Source organism: Rana temporaria, chromosome 4, assembly GCF_905171775.1.
Source record: "Rana temporaria chromosome 4, aRanTem1.1, whole genome shotgun sequence".
NCBI classification, from domain to species: domain Eukaryota; kingdom Metazoa; phylum Chordata; class Amphibia; order Anura; family Ranidae; genus Rana; species Rana temporaria.
Window position 1 is genome coordinate 440,668,238 of NC_053492.1, and position 18,017 is coordinate 440,686,254.

The window sequence follows — 18,017 nt, forward strand, 5'->3', positions numbered from 1 at the left end:
GCGGTGACGTGTCACGCCGTCGCTGCGATGATGACGCGGCGATGTGCGCGACGCTGTCATATAAGGATATCCACGCATGCGTCGAATCATTACGACGCATGCGAGGGATGTGTTCGGACGGATCGATCCAGTGAGTCTGTACAGACCACCGGATCGATCCGCTGGAGCCGATTCCAGCGGATAGATTTCTTAGCAAATATCCGCTGGATCGTACACACCAGCGGATCTATCCGCTGAAACCGATCCGCGGATCAATTTCAGCGGATCGATCCTCTCGTGTGTACGGGGCCTAAAAAGACCTTCTATTTCAACATCGATTGATCCCTACATTAAAAATCTCATTACTAGTCTTACTGTATCAATTGTTGATTTTGTGAAGTGTAATTTCTGTAGTAAGCACGCGCCATCTCTGTTGTGGTCTTCCACGTCTTACACAGTGAGAATTTCCGCCCACAGTTCCTTTCTGTTTCAGAAATCCCACGCGTGTGCACTGCGGTCATAATATTCAAGCCTAGGTGACGTGATGACCATCATGCTCTAGGTGAGCATCGCGGGTTGTCGGGGCTGATGTCTGCATGAGGAAATGACGCAGCCCCGACATAAACAAATAATTTTTCTGGCCGAGGCTCAGCTTGCCGGATTGAACGGGAATCCGGCGCATGCGCGGTACACGTCCCCACTCGAGAATGCACTGATAACTAAAGATGTATACAGGTAAAAAAAAAAAGGCTACTTGCAAACTATTTAAAATAATGACATGGACTAATAAATCTAAAGTGACATTTTTGTCTATACAACCGCTTTAAATAGAATGTTGTATTCAAACATCTTCAATATTGCAACAATGTATAAAAAACTTCAGTATTCATGTGCAAACAACAACAACATATAGTGCCAGTGCTGGTGCCAAGTTGCCACCGTGGATATCAAATAGGAAAGTGCTCCTTTTCCCCTTGCGATTAGTGAGGATGTCCCCTTACCTACTGCATATAAAGATCTTTCTAGGTACAAGCGGCATACACTCCAGCCGTTTCATGGTGAGGCGTCTTTTGATACTGTTTAACCTAGGTCTCTAAACAGAGTCTCCCTGTGGGGCCCCGTCTGATATATCAGCAGTGATCCTCACAAAGGGAGATACATACGAAAATGGTGTAGTAGTTTAAAATATTTATTGATGAAAAACTCAAATCAGTGTACTCACAATAAAGTGCATAAAAATCAGCATAAAACGAGCAGCATGCTCACACACGTCGCCTCTGGTGGTCGGTCACGTGACTTCATCAGGAGACCGTGACGAATACGCGTCGAGACACCAGAGGCACCTGAGGTCCCCCCCCCCCCCCCCCCCCGGCGGCCGCGTCATTGGATGTGTTTGACAGCAGAATGGCTGTGCTGCTATTACTCTATCCAATCAACAGCCAGACTCAGTGGAGAAGAGGACGCCGGGGGCCGCACACAGCAGGTGAACAGGATCAGGTAAGTAAACGGAGGGGGGGGGGGGGGTCTCGGGGGCCCATGACAGCAAGGTGTTTTTTTCACCTTAATGCATAGGATGCATTAAAATGAAAAAACACGAAGCTTTACAACCCCTTTAATATCGTAGATAAACTGTCTACATGTATTGTTGGCTTCTGTATGCCGTCTTTGTACCTGTTGTATACTTAAATTCTATAATAAAAATATTGAACACGAAAAATATCATACCATATGGGAAACATTGTATTTGCAGTCATCCAAGTATTTCAAACACAAACACAGTTTTTTGCTTGGGGGCTGAGGAAGGTGGAAAATCCACCTAAAGGCCCGTACACACGATCTGACTTTTTGACAACAAACCTCAGACGAACCTGTTTTTGCAGACAATCCGACCGTGTGTACGCTCCATCGGACAAATGTTTGCTGTGTGAACAGACAAACTTTCCGGCAACATATGTCCTAGGTCGGCTAATCTGATCGTGCGTACACAAGTCCATCAGGCTAAAGTCCTGCTCAGAACCAATGCTAAAGATCAGACAACAATAGCAGAATTTGCCCAAAGGGGGCGGTAAAGAGCAGAAAAACCACGTAGTACGTCTATTACGTCACTACGTTCGTGTTTGTTGGCTGGAAAAGTCCTACCGTGTGTTTTTTCATACCAAGTTCACAGACAACATCCTTCGGAGCAAAATCCATGGAAAAGTCCATTGAAAGTCCGATCGTGTGTATGAGGCTTTACAATGGGGAGGAACTCCAATCAAAGAGAAATTTAACATTTTTTTTTATGGATCACTTATATAATATTTTAAACTAAAAACACCTCACAATAGTAACAAAGCTTTACTATGCCTTACCTGGTTAAGGGAAAATGCCTGCTGAGAAGCTGTTTGGGGACTTAAACTGCTGCTGGTTTGAGAACTGGAGGACTGAAGATGAGCTTCATTCATTGCAGTTTGTGCTCTGTTCTGTTCCTGCTCTGTTATATAACTGTCCGTTCCTCGTGGAAATCCCACTCCAGTTCGCTGAAGTCCGGCTCCAGAACTTACAATGGTGTAGCGGTTTCCAGATTGCATATTTGAGCAACTAGATGGCGCTGAAGAGATGCCCGATCTTCCTAGAATGGTGGTGCTTTGACCAGGAGACAAATGCAGTAGTGTAGGAGACAGCTGGGCCATCTGTCCTCCCACACTTTGGGATGGTCCATGGTTCAAAATGACTTGACCTCCAGAACTTGTAAATGACTGTCCAGGAACAATTTGCACAGATGAACCTGGACTATGTAACATTTGCCCTGGATACTGCTGACTAGGCCTAACCATACCTGTTGAGTTTCTGCTCATCAACATGTGTTCGGCAGGAACCTGTTGAGAACCCAGATGGGATTGTTGTGTCTGTGCGAGTTGGTGGTTAATGGCCTGGATTTGCTGCATTGAATGATTATTTAGGGAAAGGCCAGCGGGAATGATAAATTGGTTCTGATGACAGTGTTGTTGACCAACTGGAGAATGAATGACAATGCTACCACCACCTGGCTGCTGATTGGATGGTTTACGAGAACATTGCTGGTTTACTGGCATTTGTTGACTCATAGAGGAACTTTGGGCTGCTGTGACGAACGGCATACCTTGATGCCCATGATGATGTTGTACTCCTACATGACTAACGCTGTAAGGTACCTGCTGTCCTACTTGTGGCTTAGGCTGAATATTTATGTGAGATTTGTTGGAATTTGGTGCTGGTCCTCTATGAATAATAATATTATGAACAGGTAAAGATCCTTGAAAATTGCCACTATTGAATGGTTGTCCTGCTGGACTTGTGTTTGGACTTCCAAAGACAGCATTGCCATTTGGTGTCTGTCTTTGTAATACTTGTTGGCCACCTTTGAGTATAATCTGGGAACCATCAAGATTATTTATAGTCATCACTGGAGATTGGCTATTAATGGAGCCAATTACATGGATCTGCCCAGAACGGCCATGGCCACTATTTGGCATCTGCTGGCCAGGAATAATTCCAACATGTTGCATAAAACCATGCTGCACACCTACAGTGTTTCCTGAAAATGACGCACCTACAGGCACATGGGTCACTCCTACGGGATGTAATGTTTGGCCTGAGTAACTAGGATCAGTGTTGGCCTGAGTAAACGATGCTGATGAATGAGCGTGAAATGAAACATTAGGAAACTGTTGGTCAGATTCTATGCTGGCATCCAAGTAGGCCTCTTCTGCCAATATCTGTTCTGTGATGTTGGCCTCCTGCAATGACTTCTGTAGGATGTCCTCAGTGAGGTCTGGCATAGGGGATGGTTCAAGATCACCGTCAAAGTACTGAATGTTAGTAGACAATTCCATTCCATCTTTGGATTCTTCTTCCTCTGGGCTGTGTGCAGTTTTAGCAGACGATTTAGCGTCAGCAAGCTAAAGAAAAAAGCATGTGGAGGGTTAAATAGAGTGCAGCAAAAAAAAAATTAAGATTTTCATCAGGGGGGTGAGTTTTCTGGGGTTCATTTAAAGAAATGCATAAAGAACACAAATGTGCCAATTCCTTATTAAAATAAATCAAAATTTCTAAAAACTGTTTAGAGCAGACATGTCCAAAGTCTGGCTGGTGTTTCGGTTTGGAATTTGCATATATATACACATCTGTGGCCTGCCAAGTATATCCATCTGTGGCCCCCAAAGCTCGAGCGTGTTATGTTTTTTATGCTGTTAATATATCTATCTTCTTTAGCCTGCCAAATCCCGAGCGCCTCGCTCATTGTTAGTGTAGCACTACCCCCCATGGGAGCTGCTGGTTTAAATTTGGGCCTTGCACGTTACCTCGTTCCTCCTCGTCTAGGAGTTGAGAGTCTGTAAAAAGTTCAAAGTCCACAAGTTATAGCTCCTTTTCTTTCGCTTTTATTTTCAAACAACTTGTAGAAGTAGAGGGATGAAGGATCAGGGGAAGGTTCAGGCACACATGGCAGATCACTGGGGAATTGCTAAACTTCAAAGTCACACTCGCCACTTTCTTTCAAGTGGGTATTGCTCACCCGGATAGGCCCCTCTCATCTGGTCTAGCAGCCGGGATGATGCACGGACAAGAATAATCTCAGTCTCTGCCACAGACTGGTTGCAAATTCAGATGAGGGATTTTGGAATCCTCTGCCACAGGATTTGGTACCCGAAGATCTAGCCTTACAGTTCTAGAACCTTTAAGCCAACCCGGCACACTGTAAGGTATTGTAGGCTACGGTGCATCCTCCAATAAGTTACCAGGCCTCTCCCAAAGTACCAGCCTTCTGCTCAGTCCTTTCCGGGACAGGTCCTCCCCTGGCTTCCTCCATTGAGTGGCTTCCTCCCGCAGGACAGACAGCACAGGATCACCTCCAAAGCATAGGTCCCAGTCAGGATAACTGGGCCTACCAGGCAGAAATGCAGCCTCGGGCCAGAATTGTCCCGAGGCTAAAAATCACACGACACATACCTCGCACCAGGAGGGTCACAAGGCGAAAAAGAGCCTGTAAAATGGCGTCTGCCCCTTAAGTATCCTTCCCCAGCATGCCCAGCGGGGAGACCACTCCCACTGGGCTGTTCCTGAGGAAAGACACCCAATACACCATGGCTTGTCTTAGTTCCAACATTGGCCCGTGATGGTATCGCCACCTACAGGCAAACAAAGGGAAATCCCTCCAAGCACAGCCATAGCCGCAACAGAGGCTGATTTAGCCTTAATTAAGAAAGTCTGAGCTAAACTATCAGCTCAGACACCCTCTAAATTTGACATAGTGTCTGGTCATCAAGAGCAGGGCACTACATAAGTATGAGCCGGGGCGTGTTCAGAAGTCGATGTGCCAGAGCTGCTATGAAGCTAACAGCGCGAAGAGCCAATCACAGGCACTGTGACTATTCCTGATCTCTGCATATGTGGACTGCAGATGCAGAGATTGGGGAAATGTCACAGTGCCTGTGATTGGCGGTGGCACTGCTCGCTGTCAGTTTCCTTCCGGCCCGGGCACATAGACTTGTGAACACGCCCCAGCTCATCCTAAGAAAGAACACGGCGCTCTGGGATTTGTCAGGCTAAAGAAGATAAATATATTAACAGCAAAAAAAACATAACACGCTTGAGCTTTGGGGGCCACAGATGGATATACTTGGGGGGCCACATTAAACTGGAAGAGAGAGATAGAGAGAGAGAGATAGAGAGAGAGAGAGAGAGAGAGAAAGAGAGAGTCCTGAGCGGTTATATATCATCATATATTGTCATCAATGTTATGAAATGAATAATATGCCGTTTACAATAAACTTTGCATAAAATATTTAATTTGCATTTAATTTCACGCATGTTCACTTCATGAAATCTGGCCCTCTTTAAAAAAAAGTTTGGACACCCCTGGTTTAGAGGGAAGAGGGCAGGTTCTGATCATAGAAACCAGGAACTCGTAATGTAGGAACACTTCAATGTCCCACTTATGAACCAGCCTATCATGAATTTATACACTATATTACCAAAAGTATTGGGACGCCTGCCTTTACACGCTCATGAACTTTAATGGCATCCCAGTCTTAGTCCATAGGATTAAATATTGAGTTGGCGCACCAATTTTTGACCATTCTTCCAGAAGTGCATTTGTGAGGTCAGGCACTGATGTTGAATGAAAAGGCCAAGCCCAACCCCCGAAAAACAACCCCACACCATAATCCCCCCTCCACCAAATGATTTGGAGGGGTGGCAGCACTTGACTGACCTGCACAGAGTCCTGATCTCAACCTGATAGAACATCTTTGGGATGAATTAGAACAGAGACTGCGAGCCAGGTCTTCTCATCCAATATCAGTGCCTGACCTCACAATGAATAGTGTCCGATGTGTCCGCCATAATGTTGCAGTCACGATAAAAATCGCAGATCACTGCCATTACTAATAAAAAAATAAATAAAAAAAATGCCATAAATCTAGCCCCTATGTTTTAGGCGCTATAACTTTTGCGGAAACCAATCAATATACGCTTATTGCAATTTTTTTACCAAAATTATGTAGAAGAATACATATCGGCCTAAACTGCTGAAAAAATATTTTTTATATCTTTTTTTGGGAGAAATTTATTATAGCAAAAAGTTAAAAATATAGTTTTTTTTTTCAAAATTGTCGCTATTTTTTTGTTTATAGCGCAAAAAAAAAAAATGCAGAGGTGATCAAATACCACCAAATGAACGCTCTATTTGTGGGGAAAAAAGAACGTCAATTTTGTTTGGGTGCAATGTTGCACGATCGCGCAGTTAAAATTACGCAGTGCCGAATCACGTCATTCCCGGGGCTGAAGTGGTTAAAAAAAAAAAAAAAATTTGAGGGTGGAACAGTAGAGTGTATTTCTGACAAATAAACAGGTATTTGTACTTGCCATATTTAAAGGAATAAAACACAGGGAAATGTGCATGTGTTGCAGAGATGTATGAGATGTCAAAAATAAGACTATAGATTTTTTTTATAGCTCCTAATTTCTGATCACTGTTGTCCAAGACTAGAACCTATAATTTTCTCTAATTTATACTTACACTAGCATTGGCAAAAATAGAGTTTGAATTTGAAGCTGAAAAATCTGCATCCGTTAATTCATCAGCATCCTGTTAAGTAAAACAAAGAACAGTTCATTTAGGGTAAAATATTTAAAAAAAAATTCACATCTCAAGCATTAAACGACAAGAAGCATTTCAATGAGATACAACAAACGTTCTACAAGTATAGTGGAGAGTGTAGCTGCACATTTATTCGTTAAAGAATCGCGATTCTACCTCCTTTGCGATCTTAACACAGCATTTTCCTGATTCAGTGCAAAGAGTTCTCTGCTCACAGCTGACAGCTGTCCAAAAAAAAATGAAAACAGATAGGCTGCCAAGCTTAGCTTAGGAGTAGATAAAGAGAAACATTGTACCAATTTAGGCCCAGATTCACGTACAGCGGCGTATCTTTGTGCGGGCGTAGCGCATCTCATATGCGCTACGCCGACGTAACTTAGAGAGGCAAGGCCAGTATTCACAAAGCACTTGCTCCCTAAGTTACGGTGGCGTAGCGTAAATGGGCCCGCGTAAGCCCACCTAATTCAAAGTAGGCAGGTAGTGGGCGTGATGTATTGAAATGAAGCGTGACCCCATGTAAATGAAGGGCCGAACAAACGGCGCATGTGCGCGCATGCTCAGAATCACGCCGAATTTACGCCCTAAGATACACCGGCTCAATGCCTACGACGTGAACGTAACCTACGCCCAACCCCATTCACGTACGACTTACGTAAACGACGTAAAATACGACGGCTGTTTCGACATTTCCGACGTCCATACCTTAACATGATTTACGCCTGCTTTATGAGGGGTAAACTTATGGCTGACGTACACCTTACGTAAACGGCGTAGATTACTGCGACGGGCGTAAGTAAGTTCGTGAATTGGCGTATCTTGCTCATTTACATATTCGACACGTAAATCAATGGAAGCGCCCCTTGCGGCCAGTGTAAATATGCGCCCAAGATACGACGGCGTAGGAGACTTACGTCGGTCGTATCTTGCCAAAATTCAGGCGTATCTTGTTTGCTGAATAAGGCACATAGATACGACGGCGCATCCGTGGACTTACGCGGCGTATCAGAAGATACGTCGGCGTAAGTCCTTTCTGAATCCGGGCCTTAGTTCCTTAGATCAAAGGGATGAACTTTGGTCTGTAAATGAAGTCAATTAAAATATTTAGAGACTAAACCTTTTTCTGACACTTGTTGCTTACGAGTTAAAATCAGTATTTTTTGCTCGAAAATTACTTAGAGCCCTCAAACATTATTAGCCGGATTCAGGTAGACTTACGACGGCGTATCAGTGGATACGCCGTCGTAAGTCCAAATGAGTGCCTTTGTATATTTAAGCGTATTCTGGAAACCAGATACACTTAAATTTGGCCAAGATACGACCGACGTAAGTCTCCTACGCCGTCGTATCTTATGTGCATATTTACGCTGGCCACTAGGGGCGTGTACGTGGATTTACGGGTTGAATATGTAAATGAGCAAGATACGCCGATTCATGAACGTACGTACGCCCGTCGCAGTAAGATACGCCGTTTACGTAAGACATACGCCGGCATAAAGATAAACCACCAAAAAGATGGCGCAGCCCATGCAAGGTCCGTTTCCATCTGACTGTCATCCGATCTGATCAGAGTGGATGCTGGCAGGTGACAGCTATGGATGGTCCAATCGGGTCCGCATGAAAAACTGACAGGCGAACCCAATCGGTCTGACCGTGTGAAAGGGGCCAAACTGTTCACAGCATCTTTCTAACAATCCCTTTTTCACTCATATTTAGGGTGTAGCACAAAGCATAGTCAGAGTCTGCAGCCCCCACCTTCAAATTGCGACCCCCCCCCCCTTTACAGTAGCCAGGGATGCATCTCCTGTTAAATGTAAAATCAGTGGAGCTCTGTGGCTCTGCATGCACAGCTGCACCATTCATACATAGAAATCTGCCACTGTAGCAAAGAGACTCATAGTTTTCAGTGGAGTATATGCTTGTAGCAGTGTTCATTTATACATCAAATTTCGATTTAGTTTTAGCTATAGTCTTTTGACTAAAAATGTCATTTTAGTTTTAGTCTAATTTGAATCATCTGAGTTGTTTTTGTTTTAGTCGACTATAATCTCCAGCACATTTTAGTCGACTAAAATCGAATAGGTTTAGTTACATTGTAATACATTATTTCTTTACACCTGCCAAACACTATTCAATTTAATTTTAGTCATAGTCTTCTGACTAAAATGCCATTTTAGTTTTAGTCGTATTTTAGTCATTTGAGTTGTTTTAATTTTAGAAATAGAAGAACAGCACTCACATTGCCAACATCCGTAATTAATAAGTTAGAAAAAATCGGGGGGGGGGGGGACCCAAAAGTGAACCCTGTTCGGACTTTTAGCAGCACAGTAAACAATAAAAATATATAAAAATAATTTTAATAGACACAAAAGACACATACATGAAATATAAGGACAGTGCAAATGTTAAAGATCATACATATAGGTACATATTATATGATGAGAAAACGAGATGCACTCGGGCTCTCATCATATAATATGTCAAAAGTCAAAACAGTCAAAAGATGTAAAAATAAAGATACTCTACAGCAGTGGTTCTCAAACGTGCTAGTCCCGTGACCCCTTGATAAAATTTCCCAAGTTTGCACCCCTAACCCACGGACATTTAGCGCTCCCTGAGTCCCTTCCACTCGCACAGTATTAAAACATTTTAGGATGTACCACTCTTTATCTTTGTTTTCCTTTCTTTCCCTTTTATTTCTTGCTATCCTAATTTCTTGTCCCCCCCCCCTCTCTCTAGCCGTCTTTTTTGTTCTTTCTCTAACTTTTCTTTGTTCCACCCCCTCTTTTCCTCTCCCTTCCATGTATTCTCTATTTGTATTCTTTCTCTTACGTCCTTGGTAGGGAGTTGGGATGAGTGGCAGTGGTGGTGGGATCAGTGGTAGTGCTGGTGGGGAGTTGGTATGAGTGGCAATGTTGGGGGGAGTTCTGATCGGCCAACTTAGGTGTTCTTGATCAAGGTCATCTGCTGATCTGAGAACTGTAGTGGGGACGTATAATAAGAACTATAATCACAGGTAGTGTTACTCACTGTGTCTCCGGCTTTGTGGTGTCTCGTAGCAGTGACACCTATGCCAAAATCAGGACATAGGGTCTCCTCCAGCCCCTCCCACTTCACATTCCTCACCAGTCAGTTGACCTCTAGTCTATGCTCCCCAGCCATGTCGTGAACTGGGTGGCTGCGAAAAGGCTGGGAGAGCCGCAGGCTTCAGGAACAGCCCAGGATTTGGTGACCCCTGGCAAATCATCATTCGACCCCCGAGGGGGTCCCGACCCCCAGGTTGAGAACCACTGCTCTACAGTACATTTCATTTGTTTTAATTTGTCATGCACAGCAGAAAACTTACAGATTTATCTCCTGATCCGTGTAGATAATAATTCAATGCCTGAGCGTCCCTTGAAAAAAAAAAAGAAAAAAAAGATTTGCACATATTTAAAAACATAATCATTTATATAAAAGGGTTACCTGTCATTTTCAGCTATGGTGGGATGTCGATGGGCTGAATTGTCCACCAGCTTCTTATAGGACATGAGTAGCTTAACTGTCAGGCTAGAGCTCCTAGTTAGATATGTCAATGAGCCTCAATCCCACAGCTACAAATGAGAACTGTCGTTTTTTGAAGATGTATAATCTGCCATGTAAAATGTATGCAGCCATAAACCCAGGAGCAAAGATTTTGTCCTCCACAGTGAGGGTCTCTTCACACTTTAGCGATCAATTGTGGTGCAGGACCACATTTGCATTAAGAGGTGGTATTTTGTCCATAAAGCCTCGTACACACCACTAGTTTTCAATTGCTGGTTTGAATGAAAACAAAACTGACAGCCCAGGTTGGAGCCGATGTACTAACAATCCGATGTTAGTACTGCAATCTCCCCTGCTGAGCTTTTTTGTTCTGACAGGGGGACAGCCCCCCTGACACAACACTCCGGTCAGCACCCTCAGAGTGCTGGTTGGGAGCCGGTCCATGGACCTTTTACAGCTTTTGTCAGACCAGCTGCCATAAACACGGGCTGAATGTCGGACGGTTTCTATTGAGGTCAACAGAAAACGACAGTTGGCAACTCCATAAAACTCAGATATTTTTACTTTGTCTTACCAGTGAGTGCAAAGACAGTGACAGATGCGTTTCGTCAATAAGCCTGGCTGTGAACAATGCTTATTGACGAAATGCGTATGCCACTGTCTTTGTTCTCACTGGTATGGCAAAATAAAAATATTTGAGGTTTATGGAGTTGCCAGCTGTCTTTTTCCGTTGATTATAATGTATTTTGGTGGATGGGAGGACACCACAGCTTCGGCACCCTGATTGCAACTTCCAGTGATGCATTCAGAGGCGGCTCTATAATTAGGCAAATTAGGCAATTGCCTTAGGCCTCGCCCACAGAAAAGGCCTTGCCGTCACCTAATTTGCCTTTAAGGTGTTGTGTCATATTGTTGTGCACAGTGCGGGACAGACAGGGACTCGCAAGCGGCGGGGTGAGCGGGCGGCGGGCGCGCGGCTGCACATAGCCGCAGACTGAGGGAGCTGAGCCACCGCCACGATCGGCGGCGGCAGACGAGGTGGGCAAACATTGCTATCATTCCTGGGGTGGATGGTGGGCAGGCTCAGGCTGCCTGCGTCCAATAGCAGGCTGCCTGGCTCCCAGGCTCCACCTAAAGTCGGCGATGGCATGCATTCCTTGTGTTTGAGTTACGGTTTCTTTTGTTTTCAAAATTGTCGTTCTGTTTTTGTTTATAGCGCAAAAAATAAAAACCGCATCAAATACCACCAAAAGAAATCTCTATTTGTGGTAAAAAAAAAGGACAGCGTTGCATGCCCGCGCAATTGTTAGTTAAAGTAACGCAGTGCCGTATGGCAAAATATGGCCTGGTCAATAAGGGGGTAAATCCTTCCGGGACTGAAGTGGTTAACTAAGTATTTTTGTACTAAACCTTGATTTTTTTTTTTTTCAAAAGTTTTATTTATAAACAGAGGAGCTGGTCCAGGTCGGACCGCATCATATACATACAGTTCAACTTAGTTAGTGGAGTCTAAACCTTGATTTTATGTTATTAACAGAATGAATCTCTCTCAGGTAACTGGACAGCGTAATAATAAACTGACATGTAGACATAGATTACAACAATGATATGCACATAGTGAACAGTACACTTACCCAATAAAATCGAGAAGCCCAGCGTCATCATCATCGTCCATGTCAGCTACATAAAAAAATGCACTTTCCTTTAATGCATGCATATTTACGGCAAAACTCGTTCTCTTATAAAACTGGACGAAGACAATAATGTTCAAATGTAAACTTCTTTACAATCTTGGCAGAGGTTCTAACAATGTGAATAGTAAGATGCAACGTGTAACAAACAATTATGTCAGAGAGAGCTCAGGCGTCCGCCAATCCTTAAGCACTTGTCAGAAAAATCTCCATTGGACAGCTTAATTGGTAAAATAAATAAAGACAAACATTTTTTACTTCATTAATTGCAGAAAGTACCTTGTATTCCAAAGCTTTAGCACAGCCTTTCCACATGCCAATCATAAAGGACTCCATTTGAAAATGAAGTCAGCAAAATCATTGTAACAAATAAAGACTCCTCTGCCCCTTCAGAATATTGACTTGCATGTCAAGAAACCTGTAACAAAAAAGAGGAAAAATTAAGAAATACATTTTTTTAAGTGGAAGTCACTTCTTGCCTCTGCCCCCTGCCCACCCCTGAGATTCGTCAATTGTTTCTATCCCCTACCCACCTCCCAGTACTGCTCCTTTTATAGAATACAGAGACAAGTATCATTTTGTGGTGCAAAGTAATTTCCATGGAATTTTTTAATGGTAACAAGCAATAAAATCAACCCCCCAGCGACAATAGACCCCCTCCCCCCAGAAACAATAAGCCCCTGCAACAAAATTTACACTGAAGGTATCGAAACTATGAATTGTGAAACAACTGAAAATATATTTCATATTCTAGGTTCTTCAAAGTAGCCACCTTTTGCAGCAGACACATCTCTAGAACTGGTAAGAGGAGACTGGGTGAATCAGGCCTTCGTGGTAGAATATCTGCTAGGAAACCACTGCTAAAGAAAGGCAACAAGCAGAAGAGACTTGTTTGGGCTAAAGAACACAAGGAATGGACATTAGACCAGTGGAAATCTGTGCTTTGGTCTGATGAGTCCAAACTTGAGATCTTTGGTTCCAACCCCCGTGTCTTTGTGCAACGCAGAAAAGGTGAACGGATGGACTCTACATGCCTGGTTCCCACCGTGAAGCATGGTGGAGGAGGTGTGATGGTGTGGGGGTGCTTTGCTGGTGACACTGTTGGGGATTTATTCAAAATTGAAGGCATACTGAACCAGCATGGCTACCACAGCATCTTGCAGCTGCATGCTATTCCATCCGGTTTGCGTTTAGTTGGACCATCATTTATTTTTCAACATGACAATGACCACAAACACACCTCCAGGCTGTGTAAGGGCTATTTGACCAAGAAGGAGAGTGATGGGGTGCTGCGCCAGGTGACTACCTCTTGAAGCTCATCAAGAGAATGCCAAGAGTGTGCCAAGCAGTAATCAAAGCAAAAGGTGGCTACTTTGAAGAACCTAGAATATGAAATATATTTTCAGTTGTTTCACACTTTTTTGTTATGTATAATTCCACATGTGTTACTGTGACGGTATCGGTATGATATCCCCGTCAAAGATTCCCTTCTTCCATAAGAACATCACCCCAATATTCCACTAGGAGGAATATTCCTGAGATCGCCCATTAAGCCACACATTAGTCCAGGCTTACTGCTAGAACAAGACAGACTTTAATGTTATATCACACAGCTTATATGTCATTTCCAAAACTGTTACAATGACAAATCTCCGCCCCCCTCACACTGGGGCTTCCATACAGATCCTTTGGAATAAGGATATTTCTTTGAACTAATCAGTATCTAGCCGGTTCGGCTCCGCATATAGAGAGATAATTACCACAATGAAGCAATCAGCATAATTAACATGAGCCACTTGTCTAATCACAGTAACCAGTAAACACAGGGCTAGAGCAATTAACATTTGAAACAGGACTGGCTGCAGAAGGGTAAATACCATTAACAGCCTTAAACAAGCAGGGAGCATTAAACTGAGACATATAGGCAAATGCATCACAATGGCCCCCCTTTTTCTCCCTGCTCCGGCAAACCCGGTTGGACCTTCCCTGGTCCAGTAGGGTTGACGGGTTCAGAGCTTTTAGTCCGAGGTTAACTCCGTTTGGCGTAAATGACCTCCCTTGGCAACTGCTCCCGACTCAGGTATGTCACCGGGTCGTCAGATCACACGCCGGTCAGTCCCCAAGTCTGTGTGTGATCTGCAGAGTCACCAGAAGTCAGTGTGAAGACAGCGAATGGGTCTGTGCGCCGCCGTCTAGGTGTCCCGCTATGGGAGGGGCAGGTTATGGCTCTGAAGTGACAATCACAGGAGATTCATAAAAAGAAAAAGTTATATTTGTTGAAATGCTGTAGCACCGGTGCTCACCATTAACAGCCTTAAACAAGCAGGGAGCATTAAACTGAGACATATAGGCAAATGCATCACAGTTACTTCATAGTTTTGATGCCTTCAGTGTGAATCTACAATTTTCATAGTCATGAAAATAAAGAAAACTCTTTGAACGAGAAGCTGTGTCCAAACTTTTGGTCTGTACTGTATATATATATGAAAAATGTTCAAGAGTTGCTGCACTTAAAATGGTTTCTTTATTTTTCAAATATCTTCATAAAGGTTACATACCAATAAAGTATTCAAAATAATCAGTTTCGGGCTTACATGCTTATGCCCTTCCTTAGATAAAGTACACGCGAATGAGATTCCCGGCGGTAAAAAGTCCGCCAGGAATCCCGGGGGTAAAACCGAGATCCTGCTCGGCAACTTTCCCCCTGTACACACTAGAGGTTTTCCTGTCTGGAAAACTGCAGTGAGAGCTTTGGAATCCGAGCCGTGTGTATGCTCCACCGCAGTGTTTCCCCATAGGGAAACTGCCGGATAAAAGACCGCCGGGGAATCGTTGCAGGAAAAAATAGAACATGCTCTCATTTTTCCTGCCAGGATTCCCGGAGGTTTTCCTGTTAGAAAAACTGCCATGGAGCATACACACGGCTGGGATTTCCAGCCAAAACCATCCCCGACGGGAAAACTGGTCGTGTGCACGAGGCATAAGTGAGTTTTACTGTATTCCTTTGGCATGCAGACTGGTGCATTTGCTAGGATGGGATAGGTAGTGTGTGGATATGTGTATGTATGCAGATTTGTAGCAATATATGTGGTTGATTTTTTAAAGACAAATATACTATGCACTTTGCAAAGTGCAATTGCTCCAGAGCTTAGCAAATGAGCAGAAACTCTGCTGACTTCCATCATCCAATCATGTGCAAGCAAAAATGCTGTTTTTTGTTTTTACTTTCCTTGCACGTAATTGGGTAATTTTTGCAAAATTAAGCTTTACCTCATTTACTAAGATCTGGAGCAACTGCACTTTGAAAAGTGCAAAGTCTATTTGTCTTTAGTAAATCAACTCCTATATGTCTTGAATTGTATTCCTGTAACCGTAAATAATTTGTTAACACAACATTCTTGTTTATTAAGCATAATTTCACTGCTGTGTAGTTTTCTAAACTTTATTGCATTCAACAGCAATAAAATCAGTAAAACAGCGTGTCCACAATAACTTGGGCTAAGAAGAAGTGGGCTTAGCCACCCTGGCGGTATGATTATGTCAGATTTTTGCGACTCAAATCGGTACTCAAATCGGTACAATTGTTTTTTGCATAGGAATAACTCACCAAAATCTGTCCAAACAAGAGTCCTCTAGACATCCCAGGTATGATAAAGTTTGAATCACAAAATCATAAATTATAATATAACAAATAACTATAAATAATTATAACAAATAATAATATAAAAATGAATTTCCCAGCGATTCACTATCGCTCAATTCTGCAAGTGTAGCACCCGTCACTTTAGATTATTATATGTTTAATAAGGACTGCATATATTAATTATCTTTTTAGAAGAAAGACACACGCGATTGAAGAGCACCGGTCATTTTGGATTTTTATATTAGGATTTTGCACATTAATTGATTTTGTAGCACCCGTCACTTTTTCATGATTACACCGTTTGCACATTAAGTACATGTTTTGTATTTTAGCAGTAGTCACTTAACCACTTGCCAACCACTGTCAGTAAATATACGTTGGCAGAATGGCTCCGGTGTGCAAAACAACGTACAGGTACGTTGCTTTGAAACTTTCGCCGGCGACGGTGCATGCCCGCCGCAAGCTTCGTGACCGTGCATGTGTTGTATGTGTTTTTTCTGGATTTTTGGTTGATATTCTGTCTCTATCATTTAAAATACACTTATGATAAAAAAATGATAGACCCTATATCAGCGTATAACACGTACACACGATTTCCCACTATTTTAAGGGGGCAATAGTGCGTGTTATATGCCGATAAATAGGGTAATTATTTTCCCCACTGTAGTTATGGTATTACTACCACCAACAAATGACAGCATCTGGTCACCAACTTGTTTCCAATGATTTCAAAATATTCTGAATCTGAATATATCCTGGGTGATGTCACTGGTCAAATAGGGTCATAACCATGTTTGGCAACTTTTTGAGATGGGAATGAGGGACACCTATTAGCAAAAGTATGTAGGCATAGGACACGCCCCCCCCCCCCCCCCCTAAAGGAGAATCAAACAAAAAAGATTAGTTAAACCCACAAGTGCTCTTTTTACCTCAACTATTCCTTTATATTGGCTTTTGAAACAGCAATTTAGAATTTGTATAAAAGGTTTAGCATTGGGAAACTCTTTTTGAAAGAAAAATTGTGCATTTTATATACAATTATAGAGATCAGACCAAAATGAGGGACAAACAAGGAAGAAAGAGGGACAGAGGGACTTTGTTCCAAATCAGGGACAGTCGTTTAAAGTCAGGGACAGTTGAGAGCTACTAACTGAAGTGTAGTAAATCAACCACACTGTGTATGAAGCACGTCTGTCGTTTTTAACATTTTCACACTTTTTTTTGTGAAATGGTAGGGGTACATAGCTCCGACCCTTTGGCCGATGCTTCCAGTGTGGGGAGTATCTGTTTGGAGTGGATCAATCCAACGTTTCATGCTATATACAAGCGGCAACGTGGAAGCGCTTGGTGTGTCATGCCCACAATGCGAAGGATTAGCGGTCCAGCTCCGACCCTTTGGCCGATGTCTCCAGTGTGAAGAGTATTTGTTTGCGGTAGACCAGCCTACCGGATCACCCCGCGCCTTTTGGGTGGACTGGATTACAGGCACCGTCACTTTAGAAGAAGCTATTTTTCTGGCCTACTTCCAGCTCTACACCTGCTATGCCTGCTATGGTGAGTGGCACCAACAAATATGTCGCTAATGCAAATGTTCCTGAGCCACCAGCAGATGTTGTTACGGAAAATGTTTGTACAGCGGTTGTACCTGCCATGCCTGCCAGGAAGAAGGTGGACTACGTGAAGGCTTCCCACGGCTGTGGTCGAGGCCTACCCCAGTGTCTACCGGGACCGGACTCCGAGGAAGATGTTGCCCTCGTGGAGACCGCGACAGGGACTGCTAAGCAGGCTGGGGGTAAAGTAGTTAAAGTTGTGCGAACATATTGTAGCACCACCTCCGGAGGAGCTGCTGGATGTTTGGGCGGCACATTACCGCATGGCTCCTCCGAATTCCTAGGGGTGAATGATGCGTATTGCATATAGTAGAAGTAAAGGAATGTCCAATACAGGTGCTCTTTGCTGTGCTCTTTATTACCCAGCCGGGTAAAAACAGTAAACTTGTGGTGAGGAAAGTAAAGTTGAAGAAGGGAGAATAGCAGATTCAGGCGTGAGGATAGGGAAACAG

At 43.4% G+C, this 18,017-nt stretch overlaps 1 protein-coding gene across 1 annotated transcript in view; it reads right to left on the reverse strand.

Annotated features, from left to right (window-relative positions):
* Positions 1-18,017, reverse strand: part of BICRAL (BRD4 interacting chromatin remodeling complex associated protein like) — a 75,072-nt gene that overhangs the window by 17,269 nt on the left and 39,786 nt on the right. The window contains exons 2-6 of the mRNA XM_040351509.1: positions 12,592-12,730; positions 12,256-12,301; positions 10,443-10,491; positions 7,019-7,087; positions 2,331-3,899 (exon numbers count right to left, since the gene is read on the reverse strand). Coding sequence (XP_040207443.1) covers positions 2,331-3,899; positions 7,019-7,087; positions 10,443-10,491; positions 12,256-12,296 — 1,728 coding nt within the window. The 5' untranslated portion in view covers positions 12,297-12,301; positions 12,592-12,730. The remainder of the gene's footprint in view (positions 1-2,330; positions 3,900-7,018; positions 7,088-10,442; positions 10,492-12,255; positions 12,302-12,591; positions 12,731-18,017) is intronic.